This window comes from Rhea americana, unplaced genomic scaffold (genome assembly GCF_003343005.1).
Source record: "Rhea americana isolate MKP2758 unplaced genomic scaffold, rheAme1 scaffold_3, whole genome shotgun sequence".
Lineage (NCBI taxonomy): Eukaryota > Metazoa > Chordata > Aves > Rheiformes > Rheidae > Rhea > Rhea americana.
Genome location: NW_028186423.1, coordinates 288,710 through 306,668, shown reverse-complemented (window position 1 = coordinate 306,668; position 17,959 = coordinate 288,710). Strand labels below are relative to the sequence as shown.

Below are 17,959 nucleotides of genomic sequence, written 5' to 3'. Positions count from 1 at the left end.
CTCAATACATAATTTGATTCATTTTTTATTATCAAGAACACATCACTAATGGGTGGATACTCGAAGACAATGATTGAGAACTAAAACTCTTTCTTGTAAAGCTTTTTAAAACAAAGTATTACAATATTCTCCCAGCTGCTTCACAGGACAGATCCTCAGGTTGTGAATATAGTCATAGCTCTAAGGGCATCCACTTCCTTTGTATTTAGCCCAAACACKTACAATACTATTGCCGTTATCATACTGTAACTGCCCGTTAACTATCCAGTATCTTTAATGCAAGACAGAAAATAACCGAAAAAATCGTCACACTGAATCAATCATAAATTGATAAGATTGTAAAGATCACCTGCGTGATTAGAAGTGTAAAAAATCTGCACTGTCAGATAAGGTGGCACTACTTTCTCAGGAATATAATACATGAGACTGATGTGTATCTTCAGGACCAACACAAAGTAACTGGCAGAAACCGAAGCGTAATGAGACGCGAACACCAAGGGAAGGCGGCCCGCCGCCCCCTCGTCCCGCCTTCGCCTACCCGCGGCGCCGCTCGCGCACCCCCTCAGGGCGGGAGGCGCCCACCCCCTCCTTCCCGCCAACGGCCGCCAACGGCCGCCAACGGCCGCCAAGGGAGGGGGGCGGGGCCGAAGGCGGCCCTGAGAGGGGAAAGCGGCGCTGCTGCGGCCAGCTGCGGGAGGGGAAAGGAGGGAAGGGAAGGGAAGGGGCGGCGGCACTGTGCCCGCAGGAGGCGGAGGGAGAGTGGCCCCTGTGACGCCTGGTGGAGCGGCGACTGTGCGGGGCCGCGGCCCGAGGCTGCTGCGGTTCTCGGGTGCATCTCGCGAGAGCATCCTGGCTGCTGGCATTACAAATAGCCGAGAGTATTTTCCTTACGGTTTTAATAAGCTTTTTTCGTGTTTTAAGTTCCTCCAGTTGTCTAATGCATTGTGTTAAGAGCTATTTTCTGTTTATCTTATTTTGTCAATATTTGATGTGCRTATAAATTTCAGTGACCCCCTTGAGCAAGAAGAAACATGTCCCCAGCTAGCAGTTTTTGCCCGGCCCATTTCGCACTGCTCACTTTACATGAACAAATTTCTCTCACATCCATTCTTTTATGAGTTGCAGGTTAAAACATTTTCACTTTTGTCTTGAAAGGAAATCCTAAATCTTTGTCGTTGAGTTTTTCATCTCTGGATACCGTCAGTTTCTTTCATCTCTGCTTTGAAATTGGATGACCAAAGCTGAATATAATACTACAGCTGGGGAAGTAATATCAGTTTGGCATTCTATTCTCGATAGTCTTTTGTAGCCTGAATATTTTCTGGCCTTTTCCTTTGGCCTTTTCAGCATTTTGCGCTGAAAATATCTCAAAATCTTTTTTTTTTTTTTCCTTTTTTTTTTCTTGGTCTAGTTGAAGGAAACAAAAAGCTTGTGCTGGTCCGTCTTTCAGGCCTGACTGTGGTCAGTGTACAAGGCTGAGATGGAGAGCAGCAGTGTTGTGGCTCCGCTCAGCACATTGATCAGGTCACAGTTCTCTGGATGAGAGTCTCCTAGAGGGGATATAGACTGAGACACTTTCCCCTTTGATTAGTACCAGGCGGATGTCTCCTGGCCCATCAGCAATAATTTCCCCTTCCAACTGCTCAGGTTTAGCAGATCATGCACCCACACAGCATGCYCTATAGACCAGAACTGCATGGTTGCTGAGGGGGCTGCAAGCAATCTGCTTCCTGGATATTGGGGACCCCATCCACTCATAAATCAGTTGGGCTATTTGATCTCTCTGTGTACACCACAGGGGTTGGGATCCAATCGCAACCTCCACTCCTTCAAGATAGTTTGAGTCAATGACCCTTGCAAYGATGTCCACCTCCAGAGAGCCAAAGTATTACAGGGCGCCATGCGATTATAATACSCTTGAGGTATGGTGGCTACCARCCTCATATTCAGAGGATGGTAGCTCTCTGGTTCTAGGGTTATTTCTTTGTGTGATGGTCGCAGACCCAACCCTGCACTGCTGGGCAGAGCTCACCTGTGGAGGCATGCTTGGAGGTACAGCCGTTGCACTCTAAGCACATGTGGCTGCACAGTGGATTCCCCTTTGAAGTGAGCACATGGGGCAGAGTCACACAGTGGTTGGTCATTGAARCAGGCAGTTGCCTGATGAATGTTTTTGCTCCTGTACCAGTAAGGGATAGTTTGCACAGCTCTCTYTGAGCAGCCCATTTATTCACTCTGTCAATCCTGCCCTTTGCGGATGGTAGGGTGTGTGATATAACCAGGCCATTCCTCACTCTCCGGCCAAATTTTGAATGTCATTCCCTGTAAAATGAGCACCCTGATCACTTTGGATTTCCACAGGGGAACCATACAACCCAATCAAGTTTCTAATGCCCTAATGATGTGAGCCTGGGTAGCTGTGGTGAATGGAGTGTGGAGTAGGTATACAATAGTCCATAGCAGGTACCTACAGCAGTCAGGACTTATCTGTGCTTCTGGCTTGCTGGTAAGGGTCCGATATTATCAGCTTTCCGCACCTCCCCAGGCTTTTGCACTTCTGGATATAACACTTTTTGGTCCTCAACCACTGCAGARCTAAGCAGGTACAACAGGGGCAACGCTGCATGGCCTGTTCTGWGCCGCTGGCAGCTGCTCTTCTGTGTATGCTGCTGGCAGGATCATGAGTGTCTCCAGCTCCCACACCTCTGGTGGCTGCGTGCTGCTCTGGCTGCAGCTCTGTGCTGGGGTTTACTGTCACACAGTATGGCCACTCACAGCAAGTCTGGGAACATAGTGCTATGACTCACTCTTTTTTTTTTCATGTTTACCCTTCTGATTCCTGACTTCCTGTCTCTGCTAACAGAGGATGCCTTTGCTAACCGAGACAGCAGTGCTGCAACTTCCCCCGCTGTACTGGTCCCACCCCCAGTTGTAGGCAGCACCATCACTTTAAGATGGGGAGAGGGCAGTTTGCAGCATCTTAATCCGTATAGTTTTGCTCATGAGGACCTGATCCGTTAAAGTCGGAGGAATAAATTCCGGACAACATTTCTAATTGTCAAAGCTAGTTTATCCCTGCTGCGAAAGAAGTCCGCCTGGTGAGCCTGTCATCGATGTCTGTGGCAGTCAGCCAGGTTAATCGCGCTGCACCCAGCACCCACTCTATTAGGGAGGGGGGAAACTTTGGTTTTGCTGTTCTGGGGTGCAGAGGGTGTTATGCAGCTACCAAGCTCCTCTCCAGTAAAATAAACTGCCTCTGCCCCATCCTCCCWCAGCCTTAACAGCCACTCTAATAACCTTTCATGAGTCTTCTGTCTGAAATGGCCCTGTGTATCCTGCAGCTCTGATACTTTAAAGGTAGCTGTGATCCCTTGCAAATTGACTTCATTCAATCTGGAAAGCYGCTGCTCTACCATAAGCTGGGCAGCTACCCCCGCCTTGTGCTCTGTGTCTGTCCAAGCTGGGGTCTCGCTGGAGTCCCAGATGTTTCCATCCCAAGTTCCCAGATCCCAGTCTGCTTTTCATACCTRTGCCTGCACAGCCAGGGGACGAACCTCCTGCCAGCCACCAATGCAAGTGGTCAAAACAGCACACTGATGCTCCAGCTTCTCGGCCTAATCCATAGTTGCAGTCGCAACCTCCTTGGTCATTTGTCAAGCCTCCTTAGCAGCTTCAAGATCACTTTCCAACTGCGCAATTAGCTGGCATTTTCTCAACAGCATCTTGTCCTGGGTGCAGGGCACAGTCAGGAAGATCCACTCCAAATCCCCTGCTGCTTTTTGTGTCGCCAGCCCTGCTTTTTCCAGTTGGAGCTTGGAAACCAGTTCCACGAGCCACTCTGAATTTATCCCCTGCCCACTCTCTAGCTCCAGCCATGCTGTGGGGGCGACCCACCCTGCCACTCTGCAAGGCATGGGTGCCCACCAACCCATATCAGGCCACTGGAGAATGCGGCTCACTCTTTTCCTTGTCCTTTTGCCCCCAAAGAGGCAGCTCCACACCAATATCCCACTGACTACGCCAAACGTGACCACAAGGTGGGCAAGAGAGGGTCAGATGCCAGCGGAGAGAGACACTCAAGGTTCATAAGAGGTTAAACAGGATAGGTTTAATAAAGGACTTACACCACAACCTGCATGGAGAGCCCCAGAAACTGTGAGGAGGGATTGCCARTGGGAGKCTGCTGGAGGCACAGGTCGGGCGCACAGGTCAGACTCACGGGCAGGACTCGACTCGTTGTTCCTAAGGGGCCTTCAATCTGCTGGAACTATTTCCTTACCTCAGCTGTACTAACCTTGAGCCGCTTCTGCCCGGGAAGCAGCTAGACGTTGTTGACAARATGGAATATGCATGTCTGGCCCTGRCGGAAATTTGGTCAGTGTGTAGTTTCACATGCTGAGCCTGCTACCACATACTCTGCCAATCACAAAATCCTCGACAGATTTTCCACAGGTCTTCACTATAACACTTCATGAAAAGTGATGTCTGGGTGAAGGAAGGACAAGATACCCGGGCTGGTTCCCTTTGGGTGGTAAAGCCAGGTCAGTTCAGCTCTCATCCCTTCCATCTAGCAGCGGCTCCAGCACAGCGCAGCAGAAAAAGGAGGGAAAATGGCAAGAGACACCTGAGAGGCTTGATCTGGGAGAGATATAGGTTTATGCCAGTAATAATCACCACTGAGAAAATGTATTTATTATCATGTGGTTCTTAGAGAAACTGATACAAATTCCTCATTCCCTCTCCATGTCTTTTTGACCATTGCATAATATTCGTAATATTCAAACTTTTTAATAGAGCTCCATAGAGTATACAGACTCCTGTCCAGTTACAAAAAAATGCCCAGTTTTAGCGACAGCTTTTGAAAATGACTTCGTATTTTCCTGCTCTCAGGAGAAACTGTCTTCCTCATTTCTGGCCTATGACCCTGAAGGCCTCTCATAACCTCTCTCTCAGCATTAGTCCTTCTAAGTATGTTTTTTTTCTTGACTGCCTGCCAGATCTTTCACTGGAACCCTTCAGAAGTTACCTTTTAGAAAAGGACACTTTTTTCCTGTGTGCACGAGTTTTGCCATGGCTTATTTGTATTCATATTCWTATTCTTATTCTTATTTCAGSATACTGAAAATTTCTGAATCTGTCTGAGGTTCAGCAAAGCTAATGCATTTGCACGTATGATTACAACAGTTACATGGCAGGGTTAACACCGCTTCCGGGTTTAATGCTACCCAGGCACTTAATCATGTTGGTGCCTTTCTGCACAGTTTGTTCTTTCCTGAGGCTAGTGACAGCAACAAAGCAGGGTCTCATCTTGAAGAAGAAATACAGGTTCCCACTCCAGTCTTACCCAGAAGTGGAATTTCCATCTTGTACGAATCAGYTGAAAACTGACGGTGCAAATTAAGATATGTAAAGCTGGTAATGTACGTTTATATCAGATGATTTCCAGAGTGTAAAGGGATTGCCTACCTGTGTGAGTAAATATCTGCATTTTAAACTTTATTTATGAAARCTACATGCACTTAATGTAAGCATTGATTTCTGTTTCTTCTACGTTGCCTAAATAACCCTAAATTAGGAGGCAGTGTTTTGTTTTAACCTTGTTTAAGAAGTTTTAATGCTTTTTTTCAGCTTCGTGGTTGTTGCAATATACTAGTTTGTTAAAAGTGTGCTTTCAAATCCTGCCTGCTTGGACTGCTTTAATGGCCTGCTTTCTTTCTCTGGGCATCTCTTGCTGGCAGTTAAATATATCTTGCCTTTTTCATTTTGTCAAAATTACCATTTTTCTGAAATTCTGTGAGAAAATAAGGTGACCAGCAGGATCCAAAGATGCAGGAATTGCTAGCGTTCTTTTCTCATCTGACAGAGACCWTTCAGAATTAGATTTCATGGTTTTTTGAAAGTTATTTTTATATAATTTTCTACCCTGATCTGGTACTTCTCTGTCATGTGGTTTTATATATTTTATTGTTTCTTTTCTATATTCACTTTCAGCTTTTTGTTCTTCCTGTCCTCTCTGCTCTTCCCTTCATTTATCCGTTTCTTTGATTTTCTTTTCTTGAAGTCTGTGACAGAGAATCTTTCTACTCTCCACCTTTTTGTACTGACAGTGTCTCACAGAGTGGGCGAAACAGCTAATGGGTGGCTTTGGCTTCAAGTTGATGCAAGTATTTGTCCTGCATTGTGTACTTAAATGAGCAGCTCTTTAGAAAATACACTTAACATTTTCTGATACAGTTACATATAGTGAGATATTCCATAGAAACTTAGGTCTGTGGAGTTTAAGTTGTTTAAAATCTGAATAGCCATGAACATTTTTCATTCTAACATTGCTTTGCACATTGAGCCTTGTTTTGAGAAGGGTTTTGTGTGGGTGACTTAGAAGTCACTTTTTTAGTCAAAAAGTTTTATKATGACTGTAAGTAAATGTACTTCTGACACTATTGACCATAGTGGGGCACCATGATGAAAACCTGGAAGGATATGAGGATGAATCAACCTCATGATTTCTGTGTGTACATCCCAATAATTGCCCCTGTAGATTTTTTGCAATACACACATAGCTTAATAACAGTGCCAGCAGTTACCTCTGCAAACATGTCTATCATTTATTGAGTGGTATTTTTCTGGGGAAGTACGAGGACAGCAATTAGCTCTACTAACCTTGCTCTATTGACATATGCGAAGTGGAGCAATAATTTGTTTTTCCTCTACACCTCTGCTTGTACTATCTTTGTTGGAGTTATTAGCTGTAGTTACATTGGGATCTTGTCATTGAATTACAAGCCTCCCACAGAGATAATCAGGATAAAGAAGGAAATCTCCTGATTTCCCAAGTCATAATCTTTGACATCACTCCATTTCAACACTGTATGCTTAGCAAGCTGCTTTTTCTACATTTTTTTTATCAGTTGTGTAAATAATACTCCAAGGAAAATCAGGAGTTATAAATCCCTTGGCAGATGCTTTTATCTGCTGTCATATTTTGATACTTTCAGTTCAGCCATTTTGATAAATTAATCTTTGTAAGTATACAACTCACAGAGAAGAAAATATCATTTTGAGTTAGAATTATTTTCCTTCCAGTCTAGGTGAAARAAAAATGGAGAATATAAAAAATGCTTTCTATAAAACCTACCCTGAGTAGAGAATCTGTTAAAATGAAAAAGGTCTTCGACCTCTCATTTTAATGTAGAAACTCTTGAAATCCATTGTCAATCATAAAATGCCAAGGAGGACATCAAGTCCACCATAGTGGATTCATGTACAAAGCTTTTCCGCAGGACAGTGAAATGCTGTGAAGCCAGAACACATAGGAGAATGGGGAATTGTGACAGGAAGATAGTGCCAGATGTTGCATAATATGGTTAGCTCTGCTAGCAGAGCAGATTTGAAGGACTTGAAGACCCTCAAATCTTTTAATAACAATGCATTTATATTAATAATTAATACTTTTGTTCCTGCAAGGGTATTAATCTATGTTCAGACACAATGTGTTACTGTGCCACAAAAAACTGTGGTGTTAATGAATACTGTAAACGAATCTAAACACTAATGACGAAGCTGTATCATATTCCTCCTAGGCCAGGCACAGTACTTAGTCAATGAACCTTAATAGCCACCTATTCAAGGTTCCTGAAAGAAAAGGGAGCTGATGTCTTGTTCCAGACCTCTGCAGGAGGCTTGCACTGGAAACAAAGGAAAACTTATCAAAGATAGAGAAAAAAAAAATAAAATGTTTCTAACAGAATATATAAAATAAAGTCTCAGAGCAAAAGAAAGAGGAAGAGATGGATGGACAGGTTTCCACAGATAGGTTACCTAGCAGGGCTTAGATTGACAAAGTTCAGCAAAAAAAGAAAACAAAAATGGAAGTACACTATGGACCACTAGACAAGCAATGAGCTACAGGATGATTTTGGATGATCTTGATGAGTCTTGATTTCAGAACAAAGAATGCCAGTAGCCTAGTGAGGAAACTGAGACAGGAAGTTGTGCAGAGTATACATCATTTTCTTGTGTGTATTGCTTGTGTTACTAAATAAAGTTTCAGTATCCTGTGCTAAGTTTGTTGCCATGCCTGTGTTCGCAGATAAAAGAACTATGCTATCATGTGAAGGTAGCAGTTAGAAGTCAGGAAGTCAAGACTTTTGGTAGGAATATAGAAAAAAATGCTAAAAATCCTGTGAAGGCCTGTGTGAAATGTGTGTTCACAGCTCAGCACCCYCACAGCCAGAAGGGGTAGCAGATATAATGCTGGGGATAGTTGTTTTAATTTCCCCTCTCTCCCCAATTTTGTGGAAACCAATACCAGCAAGCTGAGAGCGTTAAAACCTCTGTATTTGGTTCCTCTCACAGGAGCTGGAGGAATGCCCAATGTCAGAAATCAAGACAATTCATTATCTTAAGGTAGATTAATTGCACCAATAAAACTAGTATTGCAGACTAACCTTTCATTATCCCTGACCTGGAAAAAAAATGAAGTAGGTGAGTAGTAGAGAAATTTAAATAAATACTGAATAATTCTGATTCTTGGTGCAATAGTGGATGCAGTGGGAGAAATCCAAAGACATTTTATTACTCTGTCACCTTTTCTAAGCATTACCACTAAATGTATCCCCTTAATAAAATAACACTACACGTTTGGACTAATGCTGTCCTCTTGCCTTTTTGTTTATTTTTTATGGTTTATTATTGACTACTTGGTAGTTACAGGAATCTTTCAGTTGCCTGGAATATGGTGGAAGCAGTACTAATTGATCTGTTCAGCCTGCCATCAAACTTGGAGAACAATATCCAGAATTTACTGTGTAACATGCTGGGAACTAYTGAAGAATGCTCTTCCGTCACTGCTCCACTAGTTTATGTCATGTGCTGGCAGACACCACAGAGTGAAAGGAATGGTGATCGAGAGTCCCTGCTTCCAGCTCTGAGAGATTTTCAGACTCTAAAGAAAAGCCTGGAGGTGGTAAATGCTCTGACTACAGCTGCTGCTTTGTACACTATCAAACAAAAACTAGATGAAAAAGACTTAAGCATCATTAAAATTATTCTACCTGCCTTCAGAAGGGACTTAATGAAAGTATATATAGATCATCTCTTTACTGCRGTCTACCAGTTTGAATTTGAGGATTTACAGATGCCATCTGATTGTAATAACCTACTGATAGCTGAACCTCAGACTGAAGGGCATACACTTCCTACCCAGGACATAGAGCTCATCACAAGTGAGATTCAGACGTATTTGCAAAGTCTGCCAAGCCTTAAAGGGGAGCTCACCATCCTCAGATCTTACCTGATCCCAGGTAAAGTGGAAAACAGCTTCTAACTATGTCTCGGCTAATACATTTTATATAAGCTATTCCTCAGCATACTTCTTGGTTTAAGGGAATCACAATATTGCTCAAGATTTGGAAATCTCTTCAGGCAGCAAATAGTACAATATGATGTTGCAATAACATGTCTTTAAGAGGGGGAAGTATCAATGCAAGTGTAGTAAAAGACTCCCAGGTCTGTTCCGGACCTGGGGGCACAAAGAGAGGAAGAGGCCTAGGTTTACTGGCAGCATTACTGCAGATGACAAAATCTCTTCTACTCTGGGGATTACACACTGTGAAAGTTAACTTCATCTTCCTTAAAGTCAAAGCAAGATTTCTCGTGCCCTGTGGTCTCATGTATGCCTGGTTAATCAGACCAATGTCTCAGTGTCCCTGCCATGGTGTGACCCAGCATGCTGCTGTGTAATTATGGGATCTCCTGATCCAGAAGAAAGCTGAGACGTTTGCTACTACAAATATTTGGAACTGTCTTTCCCTAAAATCCAGAATCTGAAGGGAACATGGGTGACTTTAAAAGCCTTCAGTCTTTCTTTCTCATTGGGCTTCAAGTTTCTGATTGTGAATTTAAAACAGTCACACTATAGAAAAGATTTACCAAATGTCCGCTCTGATTATATCAGAGCTCCCAAGCTATTCAGATAGCAAATACCACTTCTGGGACTACCTGTATTTGACTTTGTCATGAAGAAAAAAAACATTTATACCTAAAAACACTGCTTCCATTTGGGTGCATGGGGCCATGATATAGGGTCTGCACTGTAAAAATAGAGGATTGTTCAATTAAATTAGAAGTTCTCAATGTTTACTTCTGAAAGATGCTTGAGATTCTATAAGAAATTTTCAAGACTGATACTTTTGTCAAAAAACCTTGGGAGATTCCACCTCAGAATATTGCTTTTAAAATCTACTCTAATTTTATTCAGTGAGTTACCTCTTTTCTGAGGTTTGCACCACAGCCCTGTAAAATGTCAGGCTAAATCTGCCAGGACTCCTTCTTGCTGGCACCCCTCTGCCTAGACCTCAGTGGATTAGGATGCTTAATGTGATAATAGAAAGCTACTATTTCATCTCATACTTTTACCATGTTTTCTTTCAGCAAAAGGCACAAATTCTCTTACTTTTAGCAGAGGCAGAAGGAAACTTAGAATCCTTGAATTTAAATGCCATAATTAACTAAGAGGTTAAGTAATTCTCAACTTGCTTGGCTGATTCTAGTTCTTTTCAGCATAAAACCATGTAAAAACTGGATTTGTCTTGTCTTGAAAGCAGTTGTTTGTTGTTTTCTTTGTGTTGCTAGATAATATCTTTGTACATGGATTCACCACAAGGACAGGTGGGATCTCCTACATACCAACTTTAAGCTCCTGCAATCTCTTCAGCAGTTCCAAGCGGAGGGACCCACAAGCTGTGGTTAAAGAAAACCTCCGGAGGCTAGCTAATGCTGCAGGATTTAACCCCGAGACATTTCACAGTGTCAAGGTATCTTATCAAACAGTAGATTTGTGTAAACTGATCAAATCTATGTATCACTGGTTAAAACTATGTGAACTATTCTTATCTTTCTCAAAAAGAACTTGTGAGAATCAGGACTATTAAAACATTCATTCTTGCAGTTTATCTCCAGGAATAGCTGCCAAAACTTATCAGTCATTCGACACTCTGTGAAGAAGAAGCACTGCTTCTTATCCCAAGTATATTCTAACAGATTTGGCCATTTAACTTACCCCAGAAAAAAAAAAAAAAAAAATGGTCAGAGAAGTTTCAAAAAAAAAAAAAAAAAAAAAAAAAGTACTTCTTCAGTGGCTTTCTACTGATACATTTGTATGGCATTTGAACAAGAGAACATCTGATTTCCATGCATAGCAGTTGGTGGAAAAGAGAAGGTTTCATGCAAAGAAGATTCTTGTATTAATCAGAACTTGAATTTTTGCTGCCTTATGACTGTGCATGTTCTATTTTTGTCTTGACAGACTAATCATGGTAATACTGTGTGTATTATGGGAAAGACAGAGCCTGACAGTTATGATGGAATAGTTACAAATCAGAAAGGCGTTACAATAGCAGCTCCAGGGGCTGATTGCATACCTGTACTATTTGCTGATCCTGTCAGAAAAGCCTGCGGTGCTGCTCATTCAGGTAGGAATTTTGAATCACAGACATCAAAATAACCAGAAGACCACTGGAAAGAGAGCTTTGGAGTGGGATTTATAAATTTGCAACTGAAGGTGCACTGAATGAGAACAAATAAATCCAAGATCACATAACAATTTATTTCCCGGCTTGTTAAAGTTGAATTCTGCCCCAAAAGGATCAGTCTTGAGAATATTTGTTTCTAGAGCTATGAAATTTGTTGATTATACTGTTTTTTTCTTTGGTCTGGTTGCTAAAACCAAATTAAATTTTGTGTGCCTCACGAAACTTCGTATGTAAAAGAATGCCTGTAAAGCCAGTGCCTCCAACAATCATTTTGAATCAGAAGAAATATTTGTGTAACCCAAACCAAACGCAAGTAAAACTGAAGCAGGGGTGGTTAGAAAACCCTGAGGATGTGTTCCACTTCTTTAGAAGATGTCCCACCTGTTTGGCTAGGATACTTATGTAGTGGGACCATCCCGTTGAGGCTGTTTCACCTTATAAAAAACTCCTATGTTTATGAGGTCAAAGAGAAYGAATGCCTGAGAGTTTCTCCTTGGCTTTGATGCTAATACACACCTTGGTATGGTGGAAGGCTTCACTGCTACCTTGATCTCATGAATATCACCTAATTCATGTAATTATTTATGTATTCCAAGAATTATCTATAACCCACTCAAATTTTTGAATCATCCTAACATAATCAGAACTTTGATTTTCCATCAGTAAAGTTGTTGCTTCCACCCTCCCACCACCACTAAGAGTTCACTGAGCCTTGTATGTAATATAGTTTAGGTATCATTGGATGCCTTTGAAATGCAGACTCCTAACAACTAGCAAGACGTTTTGTAGATGAGTTATTGTGTTTTTCTTAAATGATTATGAGAGGCTTTAGTCATACTACACAAGAGCTCTGTAAACTTGTCTATTCTCAGGACATCCTTATGTGAACCATAGCAAGCTTAGGTTAAAGATGTTGAGAGAAATGAGCTCTACCACAGCTGACTGTGAGAGAGGGAAATGTGGTTTTAATGAGGAGAAGGGACAGAAGCAAGTTTTCTGCTCCTGAAAGTTGTAAGAGATTGAAATTTTACACTTTAAGTTTTTAAACCTCATTAAAGATAAATACTTCGATCTGTAGCTGTTACTTTCTGTGCTGCCTTTCACTTACCCAGTTATGCCTTTCCTGACCGACGACATTGTTCCTTCAACTGCTGCCTTCTCCATGCATACCGCCCATATCCAAACTGAACTCCCATCGTCCATCTCGCAATTTCTGGACTTCATTCCCACATCACACTGCTTGCCGTGTCTCCGATTATCTTACAAATTTCCTTTCCTAAATCCTTTCCTTCCTGTCCAATCTGACCTCGGTTCATGTCTGACTTGAGCACGTTACTATGTATACAAATAAAGGCAATTAGGTACAGGAACATTTCAGTCTTTGGATGTGGAAAAGTAAAGGAAACATGAACTAGTATATCCTGTCCTTTGGTATGAGGCTGTCCCTGTGAAATGCAAAGAATTCTTGGGACTCAAGCTAAGATCTGAGAACTCAAAGCTGATCTTCTTCTATCTATTCCAAACAATGCCAAAGTGCAAAGACAGTTTACATATCCTGTGATCGAATATCATAAAGCTAGAGGCTGGAGCTGCTTTTTTTKGGGGGGGAGGGGAAATTAATACAAAAAATTCWTCCTTTTGTAAAAATATGTTTCTGATTGGAATATATTTCTATTATGTCATATTCCTGTTGAGATGTTTCAGGCCAGGACAAGCAATAAGGTATGTTCTAGTTGCCAAAACATTGGGAGGAAGGAATTTTGGAATCCTAGTCCAAACTATTATCTTTAGTATCCAACTCTGCAAAATAGTGGTATCACTAAACTGTCAGCTGTTAATTAAAAAAATTTTTTTTGTGCTATGTCTGTCTGTTTGTGTCTTTAATAATGATATATATATTAGCTACTGTAAAATTAAAGAGAAAATTTATACAAGCTATTTATTTTTTAACCTCTCATTTCTCTCAGGATGGAAAGGCACTTTGTTAGGAGTTTCTATGGCCACAGTAAATGCTATGGTATCTGAATATGGCTGTAATGTGAAAGATATCTTTGTGGTCCTGGGTCCATCTGTAGGACCTTGCTGCTATCAACTTCCTCAAGAATCAGCYAAAGAATTTCACAGAATTGATCCAAAGTGTGTGAGACTATTTGACTCTGCAAGTTCTTATATTGATCTTAGAAGAGCAACACGGTAAGTCTACTGTATGCATTTCTGTGACATAACACTTTTTATTGGTATAGAGTATTATCCAGCAATATTGTGGTCAGGGTTACAGTACTCTCCAGCACTTTGCGGATCAAGGTTTGAACGAATGGCATTGGCTCAGCTTTGCTGGATTTCAACTATTATTTTACTGTTATGCTTTAAAAGTAGTTTCTGGACTCTAAATAAATGTTCAGATTAAATGGGTTCTTACTGGTTGCACAAGAAGGAATGTGTCTTAAAGAATGTAAAGATGTACAATCAATTGTTTTCTGTTTCTCTTGTTTTCTTTAAGGATTCTTCTTGAGACCAGTGGGATTCTTCCTGAGAACATCCAAGATGATTCTGTCACAGACCAGAATCAAAATGTTACTTTCTGTACTTCATGCCACCCGGATAAGTTTTATTCTCACTTTCGCGATGGCCCTAACTTTGGGACACAGATTGGCTTCATATCAATCAAAGACTGAGCTAGTATCTCTTACTCYTGAACAGTATTTGGACAATGTCTGGTGCATTGCCTGGCATCCTGCTCTCCTAGTAGGTCTTCATTCTTCTTTTCATGGACTTTCAATAAGCAATTCACAGGTCTTGGGATTCTCCTGCTTTCCTTCCTGCCATTCTGAGACAAGAAGAAATAGCTAAGGTATGAGGCCAATAATTCTTGTGGGAGATAAGCCAAAGAGAACAAGAACAACCTCCACCGATGACAAAGCCCCTCTGAAATACAGGATGCAAGCTCCCGTTGTCTTGACCAAATGTTTCCCAGAAACCTCAGTGCCTTAAGATTGTGAAAGCACAAAAGCCAAAGTCAGCATTAGCTTCTGATTGAACTGTGACATACTGATACAGGAAACCTGTATTGCATGTTAATTGTTTGGGAACACCCAATTTCAGTGACTTCATGTGAAGATTAACCATAGAGAATGATGTGCCTGGACTTGTTTTTGTTCTTCGGATTAGTTTAAAGAAAGCACCAAAATACTTACAGGGCTTTCCCTATAGAAAAATAAGTTATATGACTGAGGTGCAAACTCATGAACCCTTACCCTTCTGTATTGTTTTCATTGTATGAAGGATAGAACTAAGACTCTTAATATGATAGGACATCTGTGCTTATGTTCCTTTAGCGTTTTTCATTAATCTRTTGTCTCTCAGGTAATCTCCATTGAGACTTTCTGAACAGTCCTCAGTTATTTGGTAAATATCTTTAAAAGAATATGAATTTAGGCAGAAGATCAGCTAATTTTACCGACCAATAGCTGACTTACCTGTTTTGCTAACAAAACCCAAAGCTGCCCATTTTTCTTATGCTCCTATACTTTGCAGACATCTCCATAGATGTGACTGTTCCTGACACAAAAACAGTGGGAACCTCCTTATAGTTCAATCCTTTTTCTTTCAGGTCTAAAACTGTTTACTGTAGCTTGCAGAGTTCCCAAGCATGAGTTTTGGGAGGACTGTCCGTAGGCGGTACTTTCCATTTTTGAATCTAAAGAGCTTTAGAAATTATAGAATATTTTGCCCACTAGAGGTCAGTGTTCACTTACTCTGGGCTTCCACCCCTGCCTGTACTGTGTGGCTGGCTTTTCAAACAGCATTTTGCAAAGCATTGAATAGCATATGCTCTTACTTTTGCCAGTGCAGTCATCTGCCAAGTTGTTCTGGTATCTCTGCTTGAAGAGTAGTCTATTTTTCATTTTACTGGATGTGATTCAGAGCTTTTCATCCTTGTCCTCTTGGAGAACAGATTTTTGTAAAAACTTTCTTTTAATTGTGAATGATATTACTTAGATAAGAGTGGTTCTGATTAAGTTACCCTGTGGTTATAGCTGTCTACCAAAAATTATTTCTTCCAATTCCTCTACCTCTTATTTAGAAATATTATTAGGTACTTCTCTCCTGTTGTAGTACTTCAGGCCTTTAAAATAAAAATTGTTTCAGTTATCTTTGAAAAACCTCTTCACTACTTTCATCATTCTCAGCTTCAGTCTGTGACTTTACTGCCGTAACAGTCACAGCTGGATTCAAATTAGGATTTTAAGTTCCAACAAGGGTTCAGGCTTATGCTCAGCAACTTAATGCTGTCAAGCATGTTAATGCACACTAACTGCGCTACGATCATGGTATGTGTGTCTGTTTCTGAGCTATGGCAAATAYAAGGTAATTACAGACACCAACAGGCATATCTTGCTGCACTGAGTAAAAAATCACTATCCTTGCTATTTAGTCTGTCTCTCTGTCCTGTATTTAAGTGTGAACCCACTTTATGGGCACTGCTTGACTTAGCAATGGAGTAAGAYGTGTTCCCTTCTATTGTTTCTGCTGTGGGGGCAGTAGCACCACGTAGTCTTCAGTCCCTGCTCCTAAAGCTCTGCCAGAGCTTGTCTGTCAATACCCTTCTCTTAACTCCCTCTCCTTGTGGATTAAGAGCATGTGATCAAAAACAGCTGAGTTACTTTATTTTGCAATTTACCACTTGGCAGCCAAAACATCATAGGTACCCATGCACCTGCTTTTAGCCTACCGCACATCAAATATTTTTGAACTAATGCATTTCACTTTGCAGTGAGTAAAATGACCTTGCATCTACGTTAGTTTCCACAGTTCAGATGCTGAACAGTATATTAAGAGACAGTAACTTGAAACTGATTATAAACCCTGGCTTGTTCATACCTGCTCAAGAATGACAGCAGACACTTTCTTTTTAGAAAAACGCCATTTACAGGTCACAGTAGAACCATTTAGGCTGGAGAACATGTCGGGATGAGCAGAAACACCAAAGGCTTTAGCTATTAGAAGATGAATCGTTACCACAGTTATTCATTATTTCTTTTACACTGAATTACCTAGCTCATAAACATATCAAGACTGGAAGCAGTCTTTTGTACATGGATCATTGAGGTGGAGAGCTCCAAGACCGATAAGAAAATAGTAATAATAATGTTGAGTCCCCAAACAGGTTAGGCTCTCTACCACATATAGTTTCTTTTAAAAGTCTTTGCTAAAATTTTGATATAAAAAACATGAAAAATTTAGGAAGAACATGATAAAAAGAAGAAAAAGCTGTTTTTCCATCTGAACATGGAGAATTTATAGACTTTTTTTTCCCCTGTTACTTGCTAAAAAGGCCAAACAGATCATCCCTGATTCGCCACCTCTCGAGAAGCTCTTAAAATGTTTCATAAATTGATCAACTGGACCTACTTAATGACCATATTCTATTTATTAACTTTGTCCATGAATTTAAATATGTCTCTATTAATAGCTTATTAAATAACATTATTATCATTGTGGTATGCCCTGAGGAAAGCACAAATACATGATCACGTTGAATACTAATTTTGGTAGATCTTACTGTTTAATTAACATTTATTGCCATTGAAAATTCTAAGCAGGGCCTTCTTCATATATGTTTGTATATTTGAATGAAGTGAATCAAAGTATTTCTGAGAAAGGCACTGATAAAACACTGCAGCTTGAAATGTGTAATGTCTCCAAAAATATAAAGGAGTTTAGATTAAAAATGGTTTAAATAAATTTAGAGGTAAGGTCCATCAGTGACTACTAAAGATGATCTAATGATAGTCTCTACTAGTGACAACCCTTGGAGATAGGATACTGCATTTGATGGCTGTGTTTATGAGAGTGGTAGCAGATTTAGAAGTTGGGACTCGACCATCAGCAGAACATTAGGACACTTCTTCACTCACAACAAGTATATCAAAATCAACATATTCCCCCCAAATTATAACCATTTAATGATAGAAAGGTATCACCTTTCTCCAGCAGTAGTACAGTTTGCAAAGTGTCTTATTTGCCTTCAGCCTTATTTTCCTCATGTTTATCTCGTAGGTTTAGCTCAGTTGGTTAGAGCATGGTGCTGCTAATGCCAAGGTCRTGGGTTCATACGGGGCTATGCTGAGGGTTGGAGTAGATGATTTCAGAGGTCCCTTCCAACCTTACCAGTCTATGATTTCTATTTTCAGTTCAGCGTACTGYCCGAGTCAAATATCCTCCTATAATAATCTTTGGGGGCAGGTTTAGCTCAGTTGGTTAAAGCATGTTGCTGCTAATGCGAAGGTTGCAGGTTCAGTCCCCATATGGGCTATGCTGAGGGTTGGACTAGATGACCTCCAGAGGTCCCTTCCAACCTTATGATTCTGTGATCTATAATCTTAGCTATCTTTCTGTCTGGCAACACTCACAACCACTGACAAGGC

The 17,959-nt window shown here is 40.9% G+C and overlaps 1 protein-coding gene across 3 annotated transcripts in view; it reads left to right on the top strand.

The window, feature by feature from the left end:
* Positions 1–17,206, top strand: part of LACC1 (laccase domain multifunctional purine nucleosidase 1) — a 29,866-nt gene extending 12,660 nt beyond the window's left edge. Inside the window, exons 1-6 of one of the 3 annotated variants that reach the window (XM_085309438.1) lie at positions 5,283–5,470; positions 8,707–9,302; positions 10,633–10,814; positions 11,306–11,471; positions 13,499–13,724; positions 14,032–17,206. In XM_085309438.1, the coding sequence (XP_085165564.1) occupies positions 8,735–9,302; positions 10,633–10,814; positions 11,306–11,471; positions 13,499–13,724; positions 14,032–14,206 (1,317 nt within the window). In that variant the 5' untranslated portion in view covers positions 5,283–5,470; positions 8,707–8,734 and the 3' untranslated portion in view covers positions 14,207–17,206. Of the gene's footprint in view, positions 1–5,282; positions 5,471–8,706; positions 9,303–10,632; positions 10,815–11,305; positions 11,472–13,498; positions 13,725–14,031 lie in introns of those variants that run through there. The other 2 variants (XM_085309440.1, XM_085309439.1) reach the window with 2 other exon arrangements.
* The last annotated feature ends 753 nt before the right edge of the window (positions 17,207–17,959 follow it).